The 18,454-nt window shown below is 40.0% G+C and overlaps 1 protein-coding gene across 2 annotated transcripts in view; it reads left to right on the top strand.

Annotated features, from left to right (window-relative positions):
- Positions 1–17,967, top strand: part of SPTLC1 (serine palmitoyltransferase long chain base subunit 1) — a 55,004-nt gene extending 37,037 nt beyond the window's left edge. For both annotated transcript variants that reach the window (XM_053298649.1, XM_053298647.1), the window contains exons 7-15: positions 1,393–1,522; positions 2,108–2,197; positions 3,460–3,567; positions 5,368–5,463; positions 6,238–6,334; positions 8,910–8,964; positions 13,342–13,459; positions 14,661–14,734; positions 16,482–17,967. In XM_053298649.1, the coding sequence (XP_053154624.1) occupies positions 1,393–1,522; positions 2,108–2,197; positions 3,460–3,567; positions 5,368–5,463; positions 6,238–6,334; positions 8,910–8,964; positions 13,342–13,459; positions 14,661–14,734; positions 16,482–16,575 (862 nt within the window). In that variant the 3' untranslated portion in view covers positions 16,576–17,967. The remainder of the gene's footprint in view (positions 1–1,392; positions 1,523–2,107; positions 2,198–3,459; positions 3,568–5,367; positions 5,464–6,237; positions 6,335–8,909; positions 8,965–13,341; positions 13,460–14,660; positions 14,735–16,481) is intronic.
- Positions 17,968–18,454: the final 487 nt, after the last annotated feature.

Here is an 18,454-nt window from a genome sequence, read left to right on the forward strand (position 1 = left end):
AGCAAAGAAGTTTAGTTGTGATGAGTCATTAGAATGGATTCATTATCGGGCAAAAACCTTGTCTCTAGCAAACTTACTAGGCTGCTTAAACTGTGTCCTTGACCGTCTGATACAAAACTCACCTTTTGGTCTACATACCTTTTTGTTCTCTTTATTTAGCAGGGGGAGAGCAACTGGCCCTATCCAACCCCAGCACAGCATCCCTGCAGTGGCTGTTGTTGGTGTCTATCTTATGTTTCTTTTTTAGACTTTGGAAACAGGCAGCCATTAAATTAATTAATATCTGTATGTAAACCACTTTGGGAACTTTGGTTGAAAAGCAGTATATATAAATACTTGTTGTATTCGTATACCCTATTTACCAGAATCAAAGACTAGTTGCCCCCCAAGTTATTTGATGTTAGAAATTGAGGGGTTGTCCTAATTTCAGAGATGTCTTCAATTCAGGTAAATATTCAGGTAAACTGGTGAACTGAGTGATAGCTAGTAGTTAGGTCACTGTAATTTATACCTTAGCCTATATAGTTAAAACACATACTCCATAGAACTGCCTTTGAAGATTACTAAGAAAGAGATGGTGCAGAATATAGTCATTACAGTGTTGCCTGGAGTAGGCCACAGGTAACATATTGTGCCAATTGTTAATTAGTTTCCAGTTAGATTTGGGGCCCTGAAGGTTCTGGATTCAGGATACTTCAAGGACTGTCTTTTCCCACATAAACCTACTATACTAAAGCCTTGCTCTGGATCCTGTTTGCTACTGATTATGGAGGATCGTTTTCCAGGATATGGCATCTTCAGCAGTGACAACAAGATTTTCAAATTCCCTGCCTGAGAAGATTTTCTCCACTCCCTCTCTAACTGGGTTTTAGATGTCTAGTGAAGGCTTTACCTGTCCATAGGGTCTTCTGGTCCCTCTGAGCTTGCTGGGAATTTTGCTCATATTTCTGCCCATTTTACTGTTTCCTAATTAGGGGTTGTGGCAGCAGGGAGGGGGGCATGCATGCTTTTTCGCTCTTGCTCCTCTGTTTGCTCATTATGTGTTGCCTGCCTTAGCTATTGTGTTACTGGTAATTGATTTTTAAATTTGTGAGCTATCTCATAGCTCTTTGGATCAAAAGATGAGATAGAAATGTTTTAACAAATTAGTCGGTAGCAATTCTTGTGAACAAAGTAGCAGGGGCAATTGCTATAGTGATCACAGCAGTTGCTGACCACACCCTTGATTGTCCAGTTGATACATTTGTTGGCCACTTTTTCATGTAACTGGGAATGATTGAAACTGCTTGTGTGGACAAAGAGGCATATGATGCAAAGAGACCATCCTTTAAAAGGCATATTAAATTATGTTCTGCTAAACTTAGGGTGAACTGACAACATGTATGTTTACAGTGATGAAGCGGCGTGCTTTGCCATTCAGAAAGGATTACAGGCATCAAGAAGTAACATTAAGATGTTTAAACATAATGATATGGCTGACCTTGAGCATCTACTGAAAGAGCAAGAAACTGAAGATCAAAAGGTACACTTCCTTTGAAGAAGTCAGTATGTACTAGGTTACACTTTTTAACTAGATATAGCATAAGGACAGCTTCATTGTTGCTTAATACTTTTCTAAGCTTTTCTGAAAGTTGAATACTATATAACGTTTGAAATGGATTTGACTGCTGTGTTTTATATACTGTGATTGTAGTGCTTAGGAGTAACAACATACTGAAGAAAAAACTGTAGATACGCAACTCCCCTCTTTCTGTGTATTTCTTCCTCTCAAGTGCCGCTTTCACACAGCACCTTGTTTTATTTCCAAAATCCATTCTGGAGGAGTTGTACTGGAATATGCCTAGTTCTCTGCAGATCAACATTTGTATTAAAAGCTAAAGTAAAGCCATATTAAACATTGCAACAATCCAGAAAGCCAGTGACTGCTTAAACCCTAAAGTAGCTTTACTTCTGAAAAAATTGTTTGACTTTTGGTAGTGTAAACTTGGGACCTTATCGTCAACATTCTGTCAGCCACTGATGTTTTAAATGTAATCTTAAAAAGTTATTCTTCAACAAATAGCTGTTAGCAAGTGTTCATATTCTGAACTATTTTGTTTCTTTGCAGAATCCTCGTAAAGCCCGTGTAACTCGAAAGTTTATTGTGGTAGAGGGCTTGTATATTAATACTGGAAATATTTGTCCTCTTCCAGAACTGGTAAGTAGTAGGTGGTGGGTTTTGTTTGTTTGTTTTTAAAGCATCTACCCTTAAATGACCACTGTGGAAGAATTGAAAAATATTTTGCTGCTTACTGATAATGAAGCACTTTAATCCTCAGCAGATTGGAACTTGAGCTCTCCTTCTTCTTCCTGTTCCTCTTACTAATTGTAGCCAGTGGGATAGTGGTTGATCAGTGGAGGTCGGGAAAATGGAATGTAGCGGTGCCAAGGCAAGAGATGTCATTCCCAGTGTGGCGGGTGAGCTGTTACAAGCTGTCCTGCACTTGGCTACCTAAATCATGCACAGCCATTCAGGCTGGAGGCTGTCCTTGGGGCTCTTCTAGCTGGGAATGGCCTAGGTCAGGGCTGCACAGCTTTGGCACTCCAACAGCTGGAGTGCCAAAGCTGGAACTGGACTTCAACTCTCATCGTCCCTCTTAGCCACTGTGGCTGGGAGTGATGGGAGCTGGTCAAAAATAGCTGGCAGACCAAAGCTGTGCAGCCCTGGCCTAGGTCTTCATCCTTTTCAAGCCTATGGCCCACCATTCCCTAAGCCTTCTATACGGACCATGTCTAACTTTTAAAAGATACACACACATTTTTAAACTTCCCTTCTTTCCAGTTCTTCCTCTTTTCATTAAAAAAAAATGGTGATGGTTTTGCTGATACGATCCTTCCTAGCTTGGAGCATGACCTGTTCGTGAGTCAGATCCCACAAGTGGAAAACTAATCATCTAGATAATTACCAGTACAACTTTAATAGATAGGATTTGCTTTGGTAGCAGTAAATCTAGGCAAATTTTTGCAACTAATTGGTGAGCGGGGTATTCAGTTTGTTTCCGGAAAGAAATCTTTCCCTTCCTTCCTTAAGGAATTTAAAGAAGGTTCCATTTCTATAATACCAAAACCATTAAAATATCCTTAAACATATACATATTATAAGATAAAGGCCTTCCAACCTAAACACACACAGCTGCCTTCAATACTATCTCAGTCCTGCCCACAAAAGATCCTTCTGAAACAAGAATGTTAGAATGAGCTAACATTATTGCACTTGGTGTATCCCATGCACGGCCAGTGGAAATGTATGTTCTGTCTCTTACCAAAACATGTCATCTCCATTTTTATGGATTTTAATTGTGACATTGACAGCCAGTAGTAGGAACAATGTAATTATTTGTGCATGAATCTTGTTGCTTGTCCAAAGCGGTCAGTAAAATATATATTATTTTGTTACTTGTACATTGAATAAATCTGCAGGTGAAACTAAAGTACAAGTACAAAGTGAGGATATTTTTGGAAGAAAGTCTTTCCTTTGGAGTATTGGGAGACCATGGACGTGGTGTCACAGAACACTTTGGAATTGATGTAAGTGTCCTGGAAAGCATGGTAGGGAAAAACCTTGCCTTCATAGCAGAACATATTCATATTGTTATGTTCACAAAGTTGTGCTGTCAAGTCGGTGTCGGCTCCTGGTGACCACAGAGCAATGTGGTATTCTTCGTTAGAATACAGGAGGAGTTTACCATTGCCATCTGCCACACAGTATGAGAGGATGCCTTTCAGCACCTTCCTATATCTCTGCTGCCCAATATAGGAGTTTCCCATATTCTGAGAAACACACCAGCGGGAATTTGAAGAAACAGCCTCCTGCTCTCTAGGCAGGTTACTTCCCCACTGCGCTATTATGTTCATAGCAGAACACAAATGAACTGTGTTTGGTGGCAAACATGTCTGTAATGTAGTTCATCATGAGCAGTCCATTAATGATTAGCTTTGCATAGAACCATTAATCCTGCCTGCAGTTATTACCCACAGCAAACTGTAAAGCATAATTAGGTAGTTCCAATCTTTTTCCTTAAATAACCTATGAATTTGTATCAGTTGCCTTGGCCTTCTCTGAACTTAACAGTAATCTGTTTTGGACTAGGACAAAGGAATGGAAGAGAGTTTTGACATAAGAACGTCTTTATGCAATTCCTCTTCTCAACATCCCAGATAAATCCTATGTACAATTATTATATGTTATGCATTTAATCATAACTTGGCATTTTGTAAGAGACTAACCAGGCTCCAAAGTGGGTACCTGCCTGCATACAGTGTACTGCATGCACATGGTGGCTGTTTAGCCTGTGAAAGCCATCCTGAAAACTGAGGGAGTGGGAAGACTTCCCACTGGAAATTTAAAAAAGCATCTGCAAAATCTCTCCCATAGAAGTATTTTGCACGTGGGCCTTTTTGAAGCCTAGATTATTCGTTCATGTCTGATTATTCTGAAAAACTCATGTAGAGACCTGCACTAACACTTGGCCAGATGCATTTACCACCTAGAGATTTATATATCAGGCAGTTTAAAAATATGATAAATAAATTTACTAAAAGCCGCCCAGAGAACAATTTGTTATGGGGCGCTTAACAGATGATGATGATGATGATGTTGTTAAATAAATGAGAGAGTTGGGTTGAGCAAAACATCATATGCACTTCACTTCTATAAATCTGTGTGGTTAGAAGTCAGAAGTTTTAAAATGAAGTTACTGACAGATTTGCATTGAGTGGTCTAGTACTCATATCTCTCGTAGCTTACTGTTTGCATGTTTGCTGGATCACTTAATTTTTAAAACACCTTTGTGGGTATGCTTAGGAGACTTATTAAATGTTTTAGAAAGCCTATTTTGCCATTTGCAGCTCTGTGACAGGTTATTAAATGCAGGACGGCATCCAGACCAAATTAGTCATGACTACCTTGCCTTGTTGATTTTGGTGGTGCCCAGTTAGAGTTTGGATTCTACCTGCAGCTTTTAACACTAAAGTTGAACAGGATGTCAGTCAACTAAATAAACCATTGCCTGTTTTCTTCTCCGTGATCTCTACATGTTGGTACCTGAAAGCTACCTTTTTTGTAGATGTATAAAGATTTATAGTCATAACTTCTATTATGTTTCATGTTAACTTTTTTGGTCAGGTGGATTTATGTGTGTTGATCTCTTTAACATTGGAATGACTATTAATTACATTTGTTCTATTCTTCACAATGACATAATGAGGGCCTTAGGGGAATCAAATGTTAAATTGAAAGCTTTAAATATTTACCCTCATGGTGGGGGTGGGTGGAAATCTTTTAACCCCATATTTTTAATGGGTTTCTGTTTTTTCACTGTGCTATAGATGGATGACATTGATCTTATAAGTGCTAATATGGAGAATGCACTGGCCTCTATTGGAGGATTTTGCTGTGGAAGATCCTTTGTCATTGACCACCAGGTAAGTGTGTAATCTTGAAATGCAAGGACATTTTATAATTTTTTAGAATATTGTGGCCTCGTCAATTTTGGGGCGGACAGATGCTTCTTCATCCAGTGGTACCCTCTGAGAATGGCATCAATTGGAAGCAGCCCCATGATGCTTCTAGTGAGATACTTATCCTTTTATCTGCCAGACAGCTGGGGGATACTTACCCTTTTATCCATCATCTCAATGCTGGGGAAATGAGGAGGCCCTTACTGAAGTGTAGGAAGAGGTGGCATTCCTCCTTCCTGTGGCTGTGCTGCCTGATGGATAAAAGGGTAAGCATCTCACCAGGCAAAGAGGAAAGGAAAAGGACACTAGAGGGAGAGAGCCAGTTGTCCTGTTCCTCAGTCTGATGGCCAGACTAATCCTGGGAGGTGTTGGCTGAAGTTCTCTCCCTTGAGGAGGCAGCAGGCAGCTGAGAGAGCCTGTGAAGATTTAAAAGCATTGAGCCCTACCTGTTGATTGTGAAACATCCCAATAATTACCATTTGTGTACAGTCCTACTGTGACTCCAAAGAACTTTCCATCATTCTGGGGCTCTGTGCAGTGTTCCTTTGTGGACTAGAAACTGATCCAGCATGATATGACATGAACACTTAATAGCTGTTGCTAGCGTGGGCACAGAAACAAGTCATAATTAAATCTTCAGACAAAGCAAGCTAAAAATATAAATACATGAAAAAGATTATTCATTTTTCTTAAGGATGCTTGAGCACTTGCTTACTGAGTACTTTTTTTTAATCCTAGAGATTGTCTGGTCAAGGCTATTGCTTTTCAGCCTCTCTGCCTCCTCTCCTAGCTGCCGCTGCCATTGAAGCTCTCAATATCATGGAGGAAAACCCAGGTATCTCTTCCAAGTACCTATTTTTAGCATAAATTGCAACTTTGGAAGTAAGTGAGATGTAGGAGGTGTGGGTTCAAATCTCTTTTTGGCTGTGGACTTTCTGAGTGACCTCTGTCATTCCCTATTAGATATTATCTAGATTTGCCAATCACTTGACGTTTTAAAGAGAGAATACATAGTGGTGTTTTTATTAATTCAGAATGCTATGTAATTATGCAGAAGCTGTGTCATAGTAGAGATGACACCAAATTATTAGGGATGGTGAAACCTTAAGCATTCCAGAGCTCCTAAGGATCTTGCCTGGTCAAGAAGTCGCAAAATGTAAGTGTTAAGTAATGCACGTACACCAAATCTTTACTCTAGAGAAATATTGCTAGACAGTCCAGACTAACAAAGTGTCCATATAGCAATGAGGGAAGGGGATGACTTTTGTTGTTCTCCCCTTCCCTCTGAATCCAGTTGTGATTTCCAAAAATACTGCCTGAATTTGGTAGGAGCTCCCTGAGTTTGGGAGTCCCAGTCGGCTACAAAGGGAAGGAGAAAGCAACATAAATTGCCCATTATATATTTTTTAGCATGTGTGCAGCATTACCTGTATGTACACATTGTTAGTCTGGATGTCAGCCACTAATGCCAACGAGGCCCATTTCTACTCTTTATACCTATTCTGCAATATTATCATTTGTTGTACTTTTTGACAGTGCAAAGAGCTTCACATATATTAACTTGCAGTAATAGAGCACAGTTGCACAACTACTTCAATCAGCCTGCAGGCACTTGCGCAGCAGTATTTCCATGGTAAACGATGGAAGTAGCAGTGCGCAAATACCCATGCAGTATTTTAAGTAGTCGCACAACTGCTTTCCTGGGCAACACCACCAGGGCTGGCTTTCACATGCTCAGCAGCTGCGGTGGATGTGAAAGTACTACGCAGTTCAGCAGCTGCAGTGGGTGTGAAAGTACTAAGTACTATCCCCATGTTGCAACTGGAGTAGAGGCTGAGAGAGAGTGGCTTGCTTAAGCCCATCTAGAGATTTCATGCACAGATGATATTTGACCGAGGGATTCGTTGCTCAGTCTCTTAACAATGAAAGAAAAATAAACTTTGGGTGAATTCTAGGATCTTGGAGTTGTAGTCAAAAGGTCTCTAAACATGTCAAATTAGTGTGTTCCACAAAAAGGTGGCTTTTATTTGTGGAATTTTAAGAAATTGCTTAGAAAAAAGCAAGTAACAAGTAATGGCATAATATAAATCTGTGGATGGTCTGCTTAGGATAATACATACAGTTTTAGTTGGCACACCTTGAAAATGGATGTTTATAGATCTGGAAAAGATACAGAAATAGGCAACTAAAATCATCAAGAGGATGGAACACCTTTCCTGCAAATCATCCAGCCTGTTCCTTGTAAATGACTTGGTGTGCTTCATTGAGAGCCAGTATGGTGTAGTGATTGGACTCAGACGGAGAAGACCCAAGTTCAAATCCTCTCTCAGCCATGAAACTCACTGGATGACTCTGGGCCAGTCACTTATCTCTCAGCCTAACTACTTCACATGATTGCTGTGGGGATAAACACAACCATGTACACTGTTCTGGGCTCCTTGGAGGAAGAGCAGGATATACATGTACAGGAGACTCTCATCCACTTTTTCACGGATCACAGTTTCCTATATTCACAAATGGGTCTTAGAGATCCAGTTTCTTTCTCTGCAGCAGGAAATAAGTTCCTGAGTGGCTGGAACAGACTTCTGATGTCATTTCTGGCCACCATTTTTAAGCACAGAGCCATGTTATAGCTCTTTTTTGGTATAAAAACAAGAAATTTGTAAGCATAGAATCAAAGGATTTGGGGGCATTCCTGAAGAGTTGGATACCTGGAGAGCAAGGTACACTGCTTTACTGCTGCTTTTTATTTGCTGCTTTTTTTGGTGTGTGTTTTTCTCAGTAAGGAACCTAACCCCTCGATTCCCATAGGAGTAAGGTTTCTTTATTCACAGTTTCCATATTCACGTTTATTGGCAGGAACAGAACCCCCGCAAATAGAGGCCCTCCTATAAATAAATAATTGGCTGGAACATGGGAAAGCAGCTCAAGTTACACTCATGAAAAGTTACATCATGAAAAGTGCTTCCCTGGAAGCCTAGATGTTCCACACTTTCTTCTGTCTCTTTCTGCAAAGTTGGAGAGAACCTTCTCAAAGCCTTTTTCCTACCTGGTGGATCTTCCAGTCTCCCTCTGGTAAAAAGAGGGGGAGATCTCTGTTGCTTGGTTTTTAGACTTAAAGGCAAAATGTCCTGCTGGTGATGTGCTTCTACAAATCAGATCTTCCTTCTCCTCCGGGTGCCTGTCGTCTGTTCCTCATAGCCTTGGACAGCATCTGTTGCCTCCATGTTTGTGCAGCTAAGAGCTGAGAGAGTTTATTTTCTCTGCAAGTTCCCCTATGACCCTTAAAGTGGTAGATGAGCAGATTGGAAGAAGTGGCCTGGCCAAACGCCAACATAAGAAGTAAACAGCTGTTTAAACTTAATCTGTCTCAGTTTTAGATACTGACTTGAAACTTTTTTAAAATCTAGGCATCTTTCAGGTTTTGCAACAAAAATGCAAGCGGATGCATAAGGCTTTACAAGGGTAGGTGAATACTTTTGTCTTCTTACTTAAAATGTACTTGGAACAGAAAGTGACTTCTATTTCTGAAATACTTGAGGATTTTTAAGCAAGTTCTATAGTAGTTTGAGCCACTTTAGAAAAGCCAAGACAGCTCCTACTTTCAACTAAAGTCACATCGAGGTGACACAATCTTTCTAAAATGTTTTAGAGTAAAGAATTTCTTGAAATATCACTTAAAATTCAATATGGGCCAGTCGGCTACCTGTACTCCATCTCCAATGGAAAATTTCTCCAGGCATTTCAGTGGCCGATAGTGGTCCTTTCAGTGGTGGTGGTGATAGTGGTCCATTTTTCAGTGGTCCTTTTTCTCCCTCCCATAGTGCAACGTTGAACTGTAATTAGGTGAAAATAAGCCTACAGTATACAAAATAGCCTTTGTAGCCACCTTTCCCTCACCTCTCCTTGGGAATTGAATTATTCACAAGGACTATCCTGTTTGAAACATCCATGCCTGTAAATAAAAGCAGGGACAGATATTTAACATATGACACCACCCAAAAGACTACTCAGTCAGTCAGTCTCTCTCACACACACACACACACACACACACACACACACACACTCACATCACACACGGGTGTCTCACACACACACACACACCAGTGTACACCATTGCCAAAGTTCTACCACTGGTTGTCTTTATTTAAACATTTCATTCACATACATATATTTAACAAATGCATGTATGTGGAGACTAGGCCTGTGCACAGCTGAAAATATTGGATCTGATCCAATAGTTAACAGTATTGGGACTTTTGGCCCTTAAAAATATCATTATCAGTATCCAATTGGAAACCTGATAAAAATTATCAGTAAAAATCACCATATAACTTTATAGTGAATTTTTTAAAAAATGGCTGGGCAGAGAGCTCTGAAATTTGGCAGATGCATAGTGGAGGATGGCAGAACTTTGTCTTTAATTTCAAGTGAATCTGGCAATCCCTTGATTTTTTAAAAATTAATTTTAAAAGTAATCTAGAAATTATACTCGCATCTGAGAATCACATGGGAAGTAATGTAGCATCTGAGTATCTAACACTTGATTTTTACATTGGTAAGCAAATAATCAAATAAATGCACAGGCAGACTAATAGATGGCAGAAAATAACAATCTTTCTTTTCCATAGCCACAATCGTAGAAAAAATGACCTTCAGATGCAGGCTCTATTTTGCGTTTCTGCCAACTGCTGCCATTTTGTGCTTAGATATTCCAATAGTGGGTCTGATCTCCGCCCGATATCTGACTGGATAATTTTAATCCAGTATAGGCTTTCTGATATCTGTTATTGGATATATCCAATGAAGAGGCCTAAAAGACTCAGATCAAGCCCTAGGATGCAGTACACCAATTCTGTCTTATGCAGAATGTATTGAAATGCATGGAAAATGATTCTGTACAAGACTGATTCAGATGTATTGCACCCCAATCTTAATTTGGGTCTTTGCATAAATTTGGGTACTAAACATGTGTTTGGATTACTATGACAGAGACGATTATTGGCAATTGCATATAGTAGTGCCTCTCTTTGATTCTGTAACTTTTTTGTCACTTTCAGTCAAGCATGTCTTATTTATCTGCCTATCCTTAACTTTTCCTTGAAGCCCCAGCATACACATTTTTGCTAAGTGTTCTTTGGTGTGTGTTTGATGTATTGATGCATTGATCCGTCGTGCCAAGTTCTTATCTGCCCATGCTATAAAGATGCTTTCGGAATACTATTTGGCACACAGACAGAACCAACTTCCCTACCGCTAGCTATTAACTGACCTTTTGCCTCGAAGAACTATGTCTGCTGTGCTTTGCTTATTGTTCCTCTTTAGCTGGATGTATATTTGAGTCATATGATGGTTTATTTTAAGTAACTGACAAAAGGAACTTGGAGAGCAACTTGGGATTTGTATAGCAGCCTCTAGAAATTTGGAGTATTTCTACTATAAAGCACTATTGTCTGGGCAAAACCTGCAAGTTTTGAATTGACTGGGGTTCAAACAGTCTCCCTTTAAAGTGCATTATAGCTGTTCCTTTTGCACCACTTGATGATTAAGTTGTGTTTCTGAAGTATGTTAATTATCTATTTTGATTTAACAGGGCTTATATACACTCTTATAGGAAACAAGTTATTAATGGTTCTGACACACCTTGCTTTCTATAGGCAACAGTTGCCCTTTGATTTAGGCTGTAATCCTGTGCACGCTTATCCAGGAATAAATCGGTGAAGACAGTAATATTTCTAGATAATTTGTCTACTCCAGATTCAGCAGTTAAAGTCCAGTTAAAGTTAAAGTGTGCAATGATTATTTTGAAACTTATCAATCAGGCTATGTGCCATTTGAGAGTTCTTTCCCAGACTGCTCTTGATAGTGGATTCTTTATTGTGACCATGATTGAATTATTGCCCTTTTGGTAACCCCTTGTTGTGGGTTTTGGGCTGCGGGATATATTCTGGGTTTGGTACAGGGGGTTAAATTGCTGCCACTATTTTTAGGCTACAAGTCTCGTGTTAACATTGTGGCAAGTTGTGCACAAAGGTCAAGTGATTAGATTCTGTAAAGTTGCTTTGAATACAATCTATGCAGAAAAGTAACATACACTGAGGCTATTCCCATGATCGCCCAAAAGTGGGCTAAGGGAACCCAGCTTGCTTGATCATGTGCTGCAACAGGAGCCGCGCAGCTCCCAGCAGCTAGCCTCATAAAATCCCCCTCCCCTTAAATGAGGTTAACAGAGTGATTGCTCTATTAACCTTGTTTTTTTTGCTCGTGTGCAAGCAACCTCCCAGGCTTGGGGGTCTCTCCAGGGACTTCTGGGAACCGCACGACCTCCAATCCCCGCAGCTCCCACCGACTCCGTGACGGAGCCGGCAGCTGTGTGGGCAGCCGATCCGACCACCCAGCTATGAACGGCTGCTCATCTGTGGGGAGAGCGGGCTAAGCTTGCTCTCCCCACAGAACCCCATCAGGTGCTTCACACGTGTTGTGTGAAGTGCCTCACTTTTTAAAAACTGAATACAGTTTCTTTTATCTGAGTATGAAAATTTATGAGAAGGGTAAATGCTGATTTTTTTAAAAAAGTTAATGTTATAAACTTCCTTTCTTTTGTCTCTCTTACTAGCCCAATAGTATTTCTGAGTTGCTTACATGCTACAATTTGTTACTAGCTATTCCTTGCTGTTATCCAGACAGCCTTTGTGTGTTCCTGCTGTTAATTATTCTTTTCATTAAATAGCTTTTCTACAAAACAATATTGCAACACAGTAAATACAGTTTTCAAGCAAAGCGTGATAGTTGGAAATTTAGATTTCTCTTGAGAATATCGTGCTGACCTCACCCACAAAAGTAATGCACTAAGGGTAATTTTGCAATGCTAATTTAAGCAGAATTCTTAATGTACAATTTTGACATTTGTATGTGATGCTCTTGCATCTTTTTGACCTACTTAGGGCATTGTCCACTTGCACAGTCAGATGTTCTAGGCGTGGCAGTTATAAGAAGGGCTCTTATGCTCAGTCAGTTGCAGCAGAAGACAAACTTAGGAGAAGTGTTATTGTTAGCTCTGTTGCCCTTGGCAGTCAAGACAAAGGAGGACCAAAGCTGTCCATAAAGGATGTGGGGGTGTGCACACACTTCTTTATACCAGATTCCATTGGACCAGAACTGTAGTCTCTTTACTCTTAAGTGCATGGACACATTTTGGTGTTAGTTAAAATATTTGGCACCCAGAGCCACATAGAAGGCCAGTTCAAAATCTGTGCAGTCATTCTAGGACCCCTCAGTCCACTTCCAGGTATAGTACTGTACTGCACACTCCCTAGATTATCTGGAATTAGATAGATGTCAAACATGGGAAACTGCTTGGTTGCCTAATCTAGGAAACCTTTCTCACATAACATTGCATGTTTTATCCCAGCAGGTAGTAAAGTGGTTGTATTCCAAAAACAGTTACTTTTGGATAATGATACATCTCCCCAAAGGGATGTACCTATAAGGGAAGAGTAAGTCCAGCAGGAGAGCTTATCGACACTTCACTGTACCTGCATATCTCTTTAGGCAATCTGCTTTAATGCTTGCTGTTTGTTCCTTTCCACTCGTGGCACATCATAAGTTGGTTTGTGTGAATAAAAGATGGAGTGGGGAGGAATCCTAATGGATGGCATTGTTTTCCTTGAGATGGGGATTAGATTTGACCATATTGTTTACATATAGCCTTGTGATAATATGATAAAGGGGTGTGTGTGTGTGTGTGTGTGTGTGTGTGAACAAAATCAATGATAAATGATGTAATTTATCCAGTTTAATTGATGAACCTGTAGATAGTTTTGATATGTTGGCTTTATTTAGAATTCCTGGTCTGAGAGTGGTTGGACAATCACTTTCTCCAGCGTTACACCTCCAGTTGGAAGAGACCACTGGATCTCGAGAGAGTGATATGAAATTACTGAAGGAAATCACAGATTATGTAAGGTTCCTTTGGATTGTCCTGCATATATAACAGTTTTAAAATGTACTGGGGAATCTTGTATTTGTTCAAAGCTATGTCATGATAAGAACATAAGAAAAGCCCTGCTGCATCAGGCCCAAGGCCTATCTAGTCCAGCATCCTTTCACACAGTAGCCCACCCAATGCCTCTGGGAAGCCCACAGACAATATCTGAGGGCATGCCCTCTCTCCTACTCTTATTCCCTTGCAACTGGTATTTAGAGGCATCTTGCCTCTGAAGCTAGAGGTGGCCCTCAGAAGCTGGAGGTGGCCCTCAGACTAGTAGCCATTGAGACTCATGGTGTACTCTGTGACCTGAGGTTAAATAGCATTTGAAAAGTAGAAGAGGGCTACAACCATCATCTGGCACTAGCCATTGCCCTTTCAAACTTTACTTTACTTGCTCACACTGTTGATGGTTATTTTTGGACAGTACCATTTCACATTGCTAGTAGGTGATCATTAGGTATTGAATTGTCTCCAATCTACACTTAAAGAAGAGAAGCCCCTCTGCTAGGATGTCAGGGGAAAGGCTAGAAATTCCCTCCCTGATATTTAATTTCCAACTGGCAGGCGGCGAGGAAGGATCCAAATGTGTAGTTATCCACCTGCAGTATGTGAAGTTATACAGTCCCTGGTTGGGGGTTATTTTTTTTTTTAATACTAAGAAAGGAAGCATTCAAGCAAGCGCAAGACCCTCCTGAATTGGCTGAAAAATGTGTCCACACGTATGACCTACTTGAAGAGTTCCATGTTGGGGGATCTCAGAATTTCACATTTCTGGGGTTGCTTCAGTTTTATTCCTTCTTTCCTTCCTTCCCTCACTTCTAGTTTCTAAGTACTGGCTAGAGTATTTTAAAGCATGTAGCAGTTTGAGTCATATAGTGCTGATTAATGGTTCCCTTAGCTTCAGCAATTTTAGCATTTCATTATTGTATTTGCTAACACATCTATTTAAAGTGTTTTGATTAATCTGGGGTAAGAAGCAGTGATAAGGGTTGAAGGAGGTTGCAATATGGCAACGAGGGGTTGTGAAGATTAATAGAAGGGAGAGAGAAGTGATGGGAAACTGACAAACATGAATTCATATGGCTACATAATGTAGCATATGTAACTTATTAATTATAGTAATTAACACATCACTGTGATGCTCCTGAACTATTTGCATTTCCTTCTCCAGTGTATGAACAGAGGTATTGCATTAACTCAGGCTCGCTATCTGGACAAAGAAGAGAAATGTCTCCCACCACCCAGGTTAGTAGATATTCACCTTCCTACTAATACACTGTTCAGATCCAGAGTATTTCTAATAACCACATGCAGAATTGAGAAGAAAAGACTGCTGAAGCTTTTGTTGGATCATTTAAATTTTAAGGATTGCTATTATATTAGAATGTACCACTGAGAGACCTTAAAGGCCAAGTTGAAGACAGATCATCCTGGAGAGAATCTATCTATGCGTTCGCTAAGAGTTGACACCGACTTGATGGCACTTAATCAATCGATCAATCAATCAATTATATTAGAAGTAAGGGATTGGTTTGTTGAATAGGAGGATTTCCCTAAAGTTCCTATTGATAACTATATTTAAAAGAGAAAACTTTCAGTAGTATGTCCTCAAGACTAACAATTTAAAGCAAAAGCAAAAGACTGTATAACATTAATAATGGCTCACATTACTAACATTGTGTGTGCAATGGGGAAGGGGTGACTTTCAGTGATTTCCCCATTTACTCTGCTGCTCTCAATGCCTCCCAAAAATATGTCCCTGAAAATATGTCTTCAGTTACATATATTTGGGGAGCATCAGGGCAGCAGAGAGAAATGCAGTTTGATGAAAATTGCCCCTCCAACCTTACATGTGTAGAACATTCCTAGGCATGCATAATGTTAGTCAGAGTGAATCCAAATTCAACTGATGCTTCAAAAGACCTGAGGAAATAAGACTCTCTTTGCCTGGTGCTGCAAAGTGGGTGCTGGGAGAGTGGTAGGATACCACTGCTGAGAAGGCCCTTTCACTGGTCTCTACCTGCTTAATTTCAGAAGATGGGGGCATCTGGAGAAGGATTTCTGATGATGACTTCATCATCAGAGGCAGGTACATGTAGAAAGAGATGGTATTTCAGGTACCTGGTTCCCATGGTGTATAGGGCTTCCAAGAAGACCACCAGCATTTTGAATTGTGCTCAGAAATTATCTGATAGCCAGGGAAGCTGTTTCAAAACTGGCCTTATATGTCCAGTCTCCCTTAGCAGCCTAGTAGCTATTCTGCACAAACTGAAATTACAGAGAACTATATATTGCTATATATTGTAGCAATCTGGATGGGAGGTCACCAGGGCATGGAGCGCTATAGCCAGGCTATCTCCGTTCAGGAGAGTTCATGTCTGGCTCGCCAGCCTCAACTGGTGGAAATTCTATGAGCCACAAGGGACACTTGAGACTGCAGGCCAATCCTTTAGGGCAGGGGTTCCCAACCTGTGGTACTCCAGATGTTGATGTACTACAACTCCCATCATCCCCAGCTATAATTAATTGTGGCTGGCGATGATGGAAGTTGAAGTTCACCAACATCTGGAGTACCACAAGTTGGGAACCCCTGCTTTAGGGGAAATTCATCCCTATCCAGTTCAGGTTGAGTATGACTAACTAGATTTAGATTTTAGACTGCTCTTTAAATATATATGCTGCATAAAACTTGAGGTGAGGAGAGGCCAGATAAGATGAATTCAAAGCAGTAGTACCACTTCCACAGCCGTGAGGCAAATATATTTTCTGGCTATTGAGTGATGACCCTCATCATTCTGCACTTCATAACCTGTATTGAATTGGCAAAGGGGGTTGTGTTTATTATTATGTGAATCAAAAACATTGCTGAGACAAGCTGGATACAGATGCAGGTACATGTGGGAAGAGCTGGTCCTTCGTAATATATTAGTTGTAGTAGAAAGTAGCACAGTATGATTGTGCTGAATTTTAACTGCTGTGTTCTCCCAAACAGCATCCGAGTTGTGGTGACAGTAGAACAAACGGAACTGGAATTAGACAAAGCTGCCTCACTTATCAGGGAAGCTGCAGAGACTGTAATGATCTAAGGCCTGCGTATTTGGATGCTTGTTTTTCGCGCAGCGTTGGGGTACTTATTTTCTACTCCATTTGGATTGACTTGCACTCCAAATGTTCAAGCGCTTTAATTTTATCATTTTGATGGAAATGAAAGCTTGACTTCCACTGAGTCATTCCAGAACAGATAATGTTGCAAATATGGGGATACTAAACATGCACTGTATGTACAGAATTTAGCTCTATTTTTAAGTCCTGTTTGAATTGGAGGTCATTGTTACACTGGTATTTTACATTGGTTTCACTTCTGTTCTTAAAGGGCCTTATTCCTTTCCCTAGTTCTCTGAATGTGTAAGAAAAGAAAACAAGCTATTTCTGGAAGTTAATGTGTAATGCTACTGAGCATGAAAAGAATGCAGCAATTTACAGAATATTCTTAATTCCTCTTAATAAAATGTATTTAAATAACATTTTTCCAAAAAAAGTTCCTATTACTGTCAAACTGGAATGTTAAATGGTATTGTGGAATCCTGCTTTTGAATTATGTACTTAAATAGCTTTTATTACTGGGTATGTAGGAATTTATACACTAAAAATTTTAATACCTTTTATTATTTTTGAAATTCTCAGAAGAGTTTTTTAACCATTTGTCAAATTTACATCAAATGTATCATCTCATGCCAAAGCCTTTTAACTTTATATTGAAATACCATCCTCCCATGTGGGTTGGCCGTTCCCTTGAGTTGTCCATGCATTTAACCTGTATTGTGATGTCCTGACCAGCAATCCTGAGCAGGCACATATGAACACAGCCCCCCATTCATTCAGCGGAATGGGCAATGCCATGTGTGTATGCAGGTGTTTGTGCACAGAATGAGTGAGGCAACTTGCGTATGCAAAACGGTGTGCACAGATGCAGTTCAGAAAGAGTGTCTTCAACTAGGAGAATAAACACTGATCCTTTACACACACTGATGGTGAAACTAGTTCCGTCATGTACAAGTTTACTCATCAATACCTCTCTAAAATAAAAAATCTTGAACAAACCTATTAAATGCCTGTATTTAGTTGCAGTAGCACACATCTGTTAATAGAATCAAGAATTTCCAACCTGAAATAACTTCCTTAAGGCCTCCATTAAGGTCTACAGGAAAGATTTGCTGCTGTATACAGATACAGCAACAGTCATTCATATTCCAGAAGTTATAGTGTGCCAGCTGTGAGAGAGTTGACGTATTATAACTTCTGTAATGTGAATCCTTGTCCTAGGGATGCTTATCTTTGAGGAAAGCTGCTTTTGAGACTTTGTGTTCTATCTGGGTTCTTTCTACACTTTTGTGCCTTTTTTGGTTGCTGCTACATGGATTCCAGAGCTAAATTTGAGATAATTTTCTTTAAAAAAATAAATAAAAGCATATATTTGATCCAGTTTGTGTCATACTTATTTCTGCATAGTCTGAGTAGTTTTGCATAGTAGTTGAAATAGCCTACTTACAGCTCCTTCATCCACTACCTCCATTGAGGTTAAAGGAATCTGATTTAAGCTACGAGAGTCTCTAAATAAAGTGAGGTGAATTGGCACCTTTCTTCTGAGGTGGGAAGCTCCCATTGCTTTTCTGGCTGGCAGACAGGTCAGGTAGACTGAAAGTGCCTCTCCATCCCACCATCTTAGACTGGGAAGGCTGATCCTCATTCTCAATAAGGCAATAAACTTTCTCCCCAGTCAGTTCCAGCAAAGATGCTTTTTCAAAACCAACTCAATGTTTAAAGACAGAATAGACCAAAACAGGATGACACAAATTGCTTTCTTGCATCACCTCATCCTCCCAAGAACCCATTGAACAGGCAAGGGTTGGAAATCATCTGGGCAGGACAGTTATTGCAAAGGGTCTTCTCCCTCAAACACATCTC

This window comes from Hemicordylus capensis, chromosome 2 (assembly GCF_027244095.1).
Source record: "Hemicordylus capensis ecotype Gifberg chromosome 2, rHemCap1.1.pri, whole genome shotgun sequence".
Taxonomy (NCBI): domain Eukaryota; kingdom Metazoa; phylum Chordata; class Lepidosauria; order Squamata; family Cordylidae; genus Hemicordylus; species Hemicordylus capensis.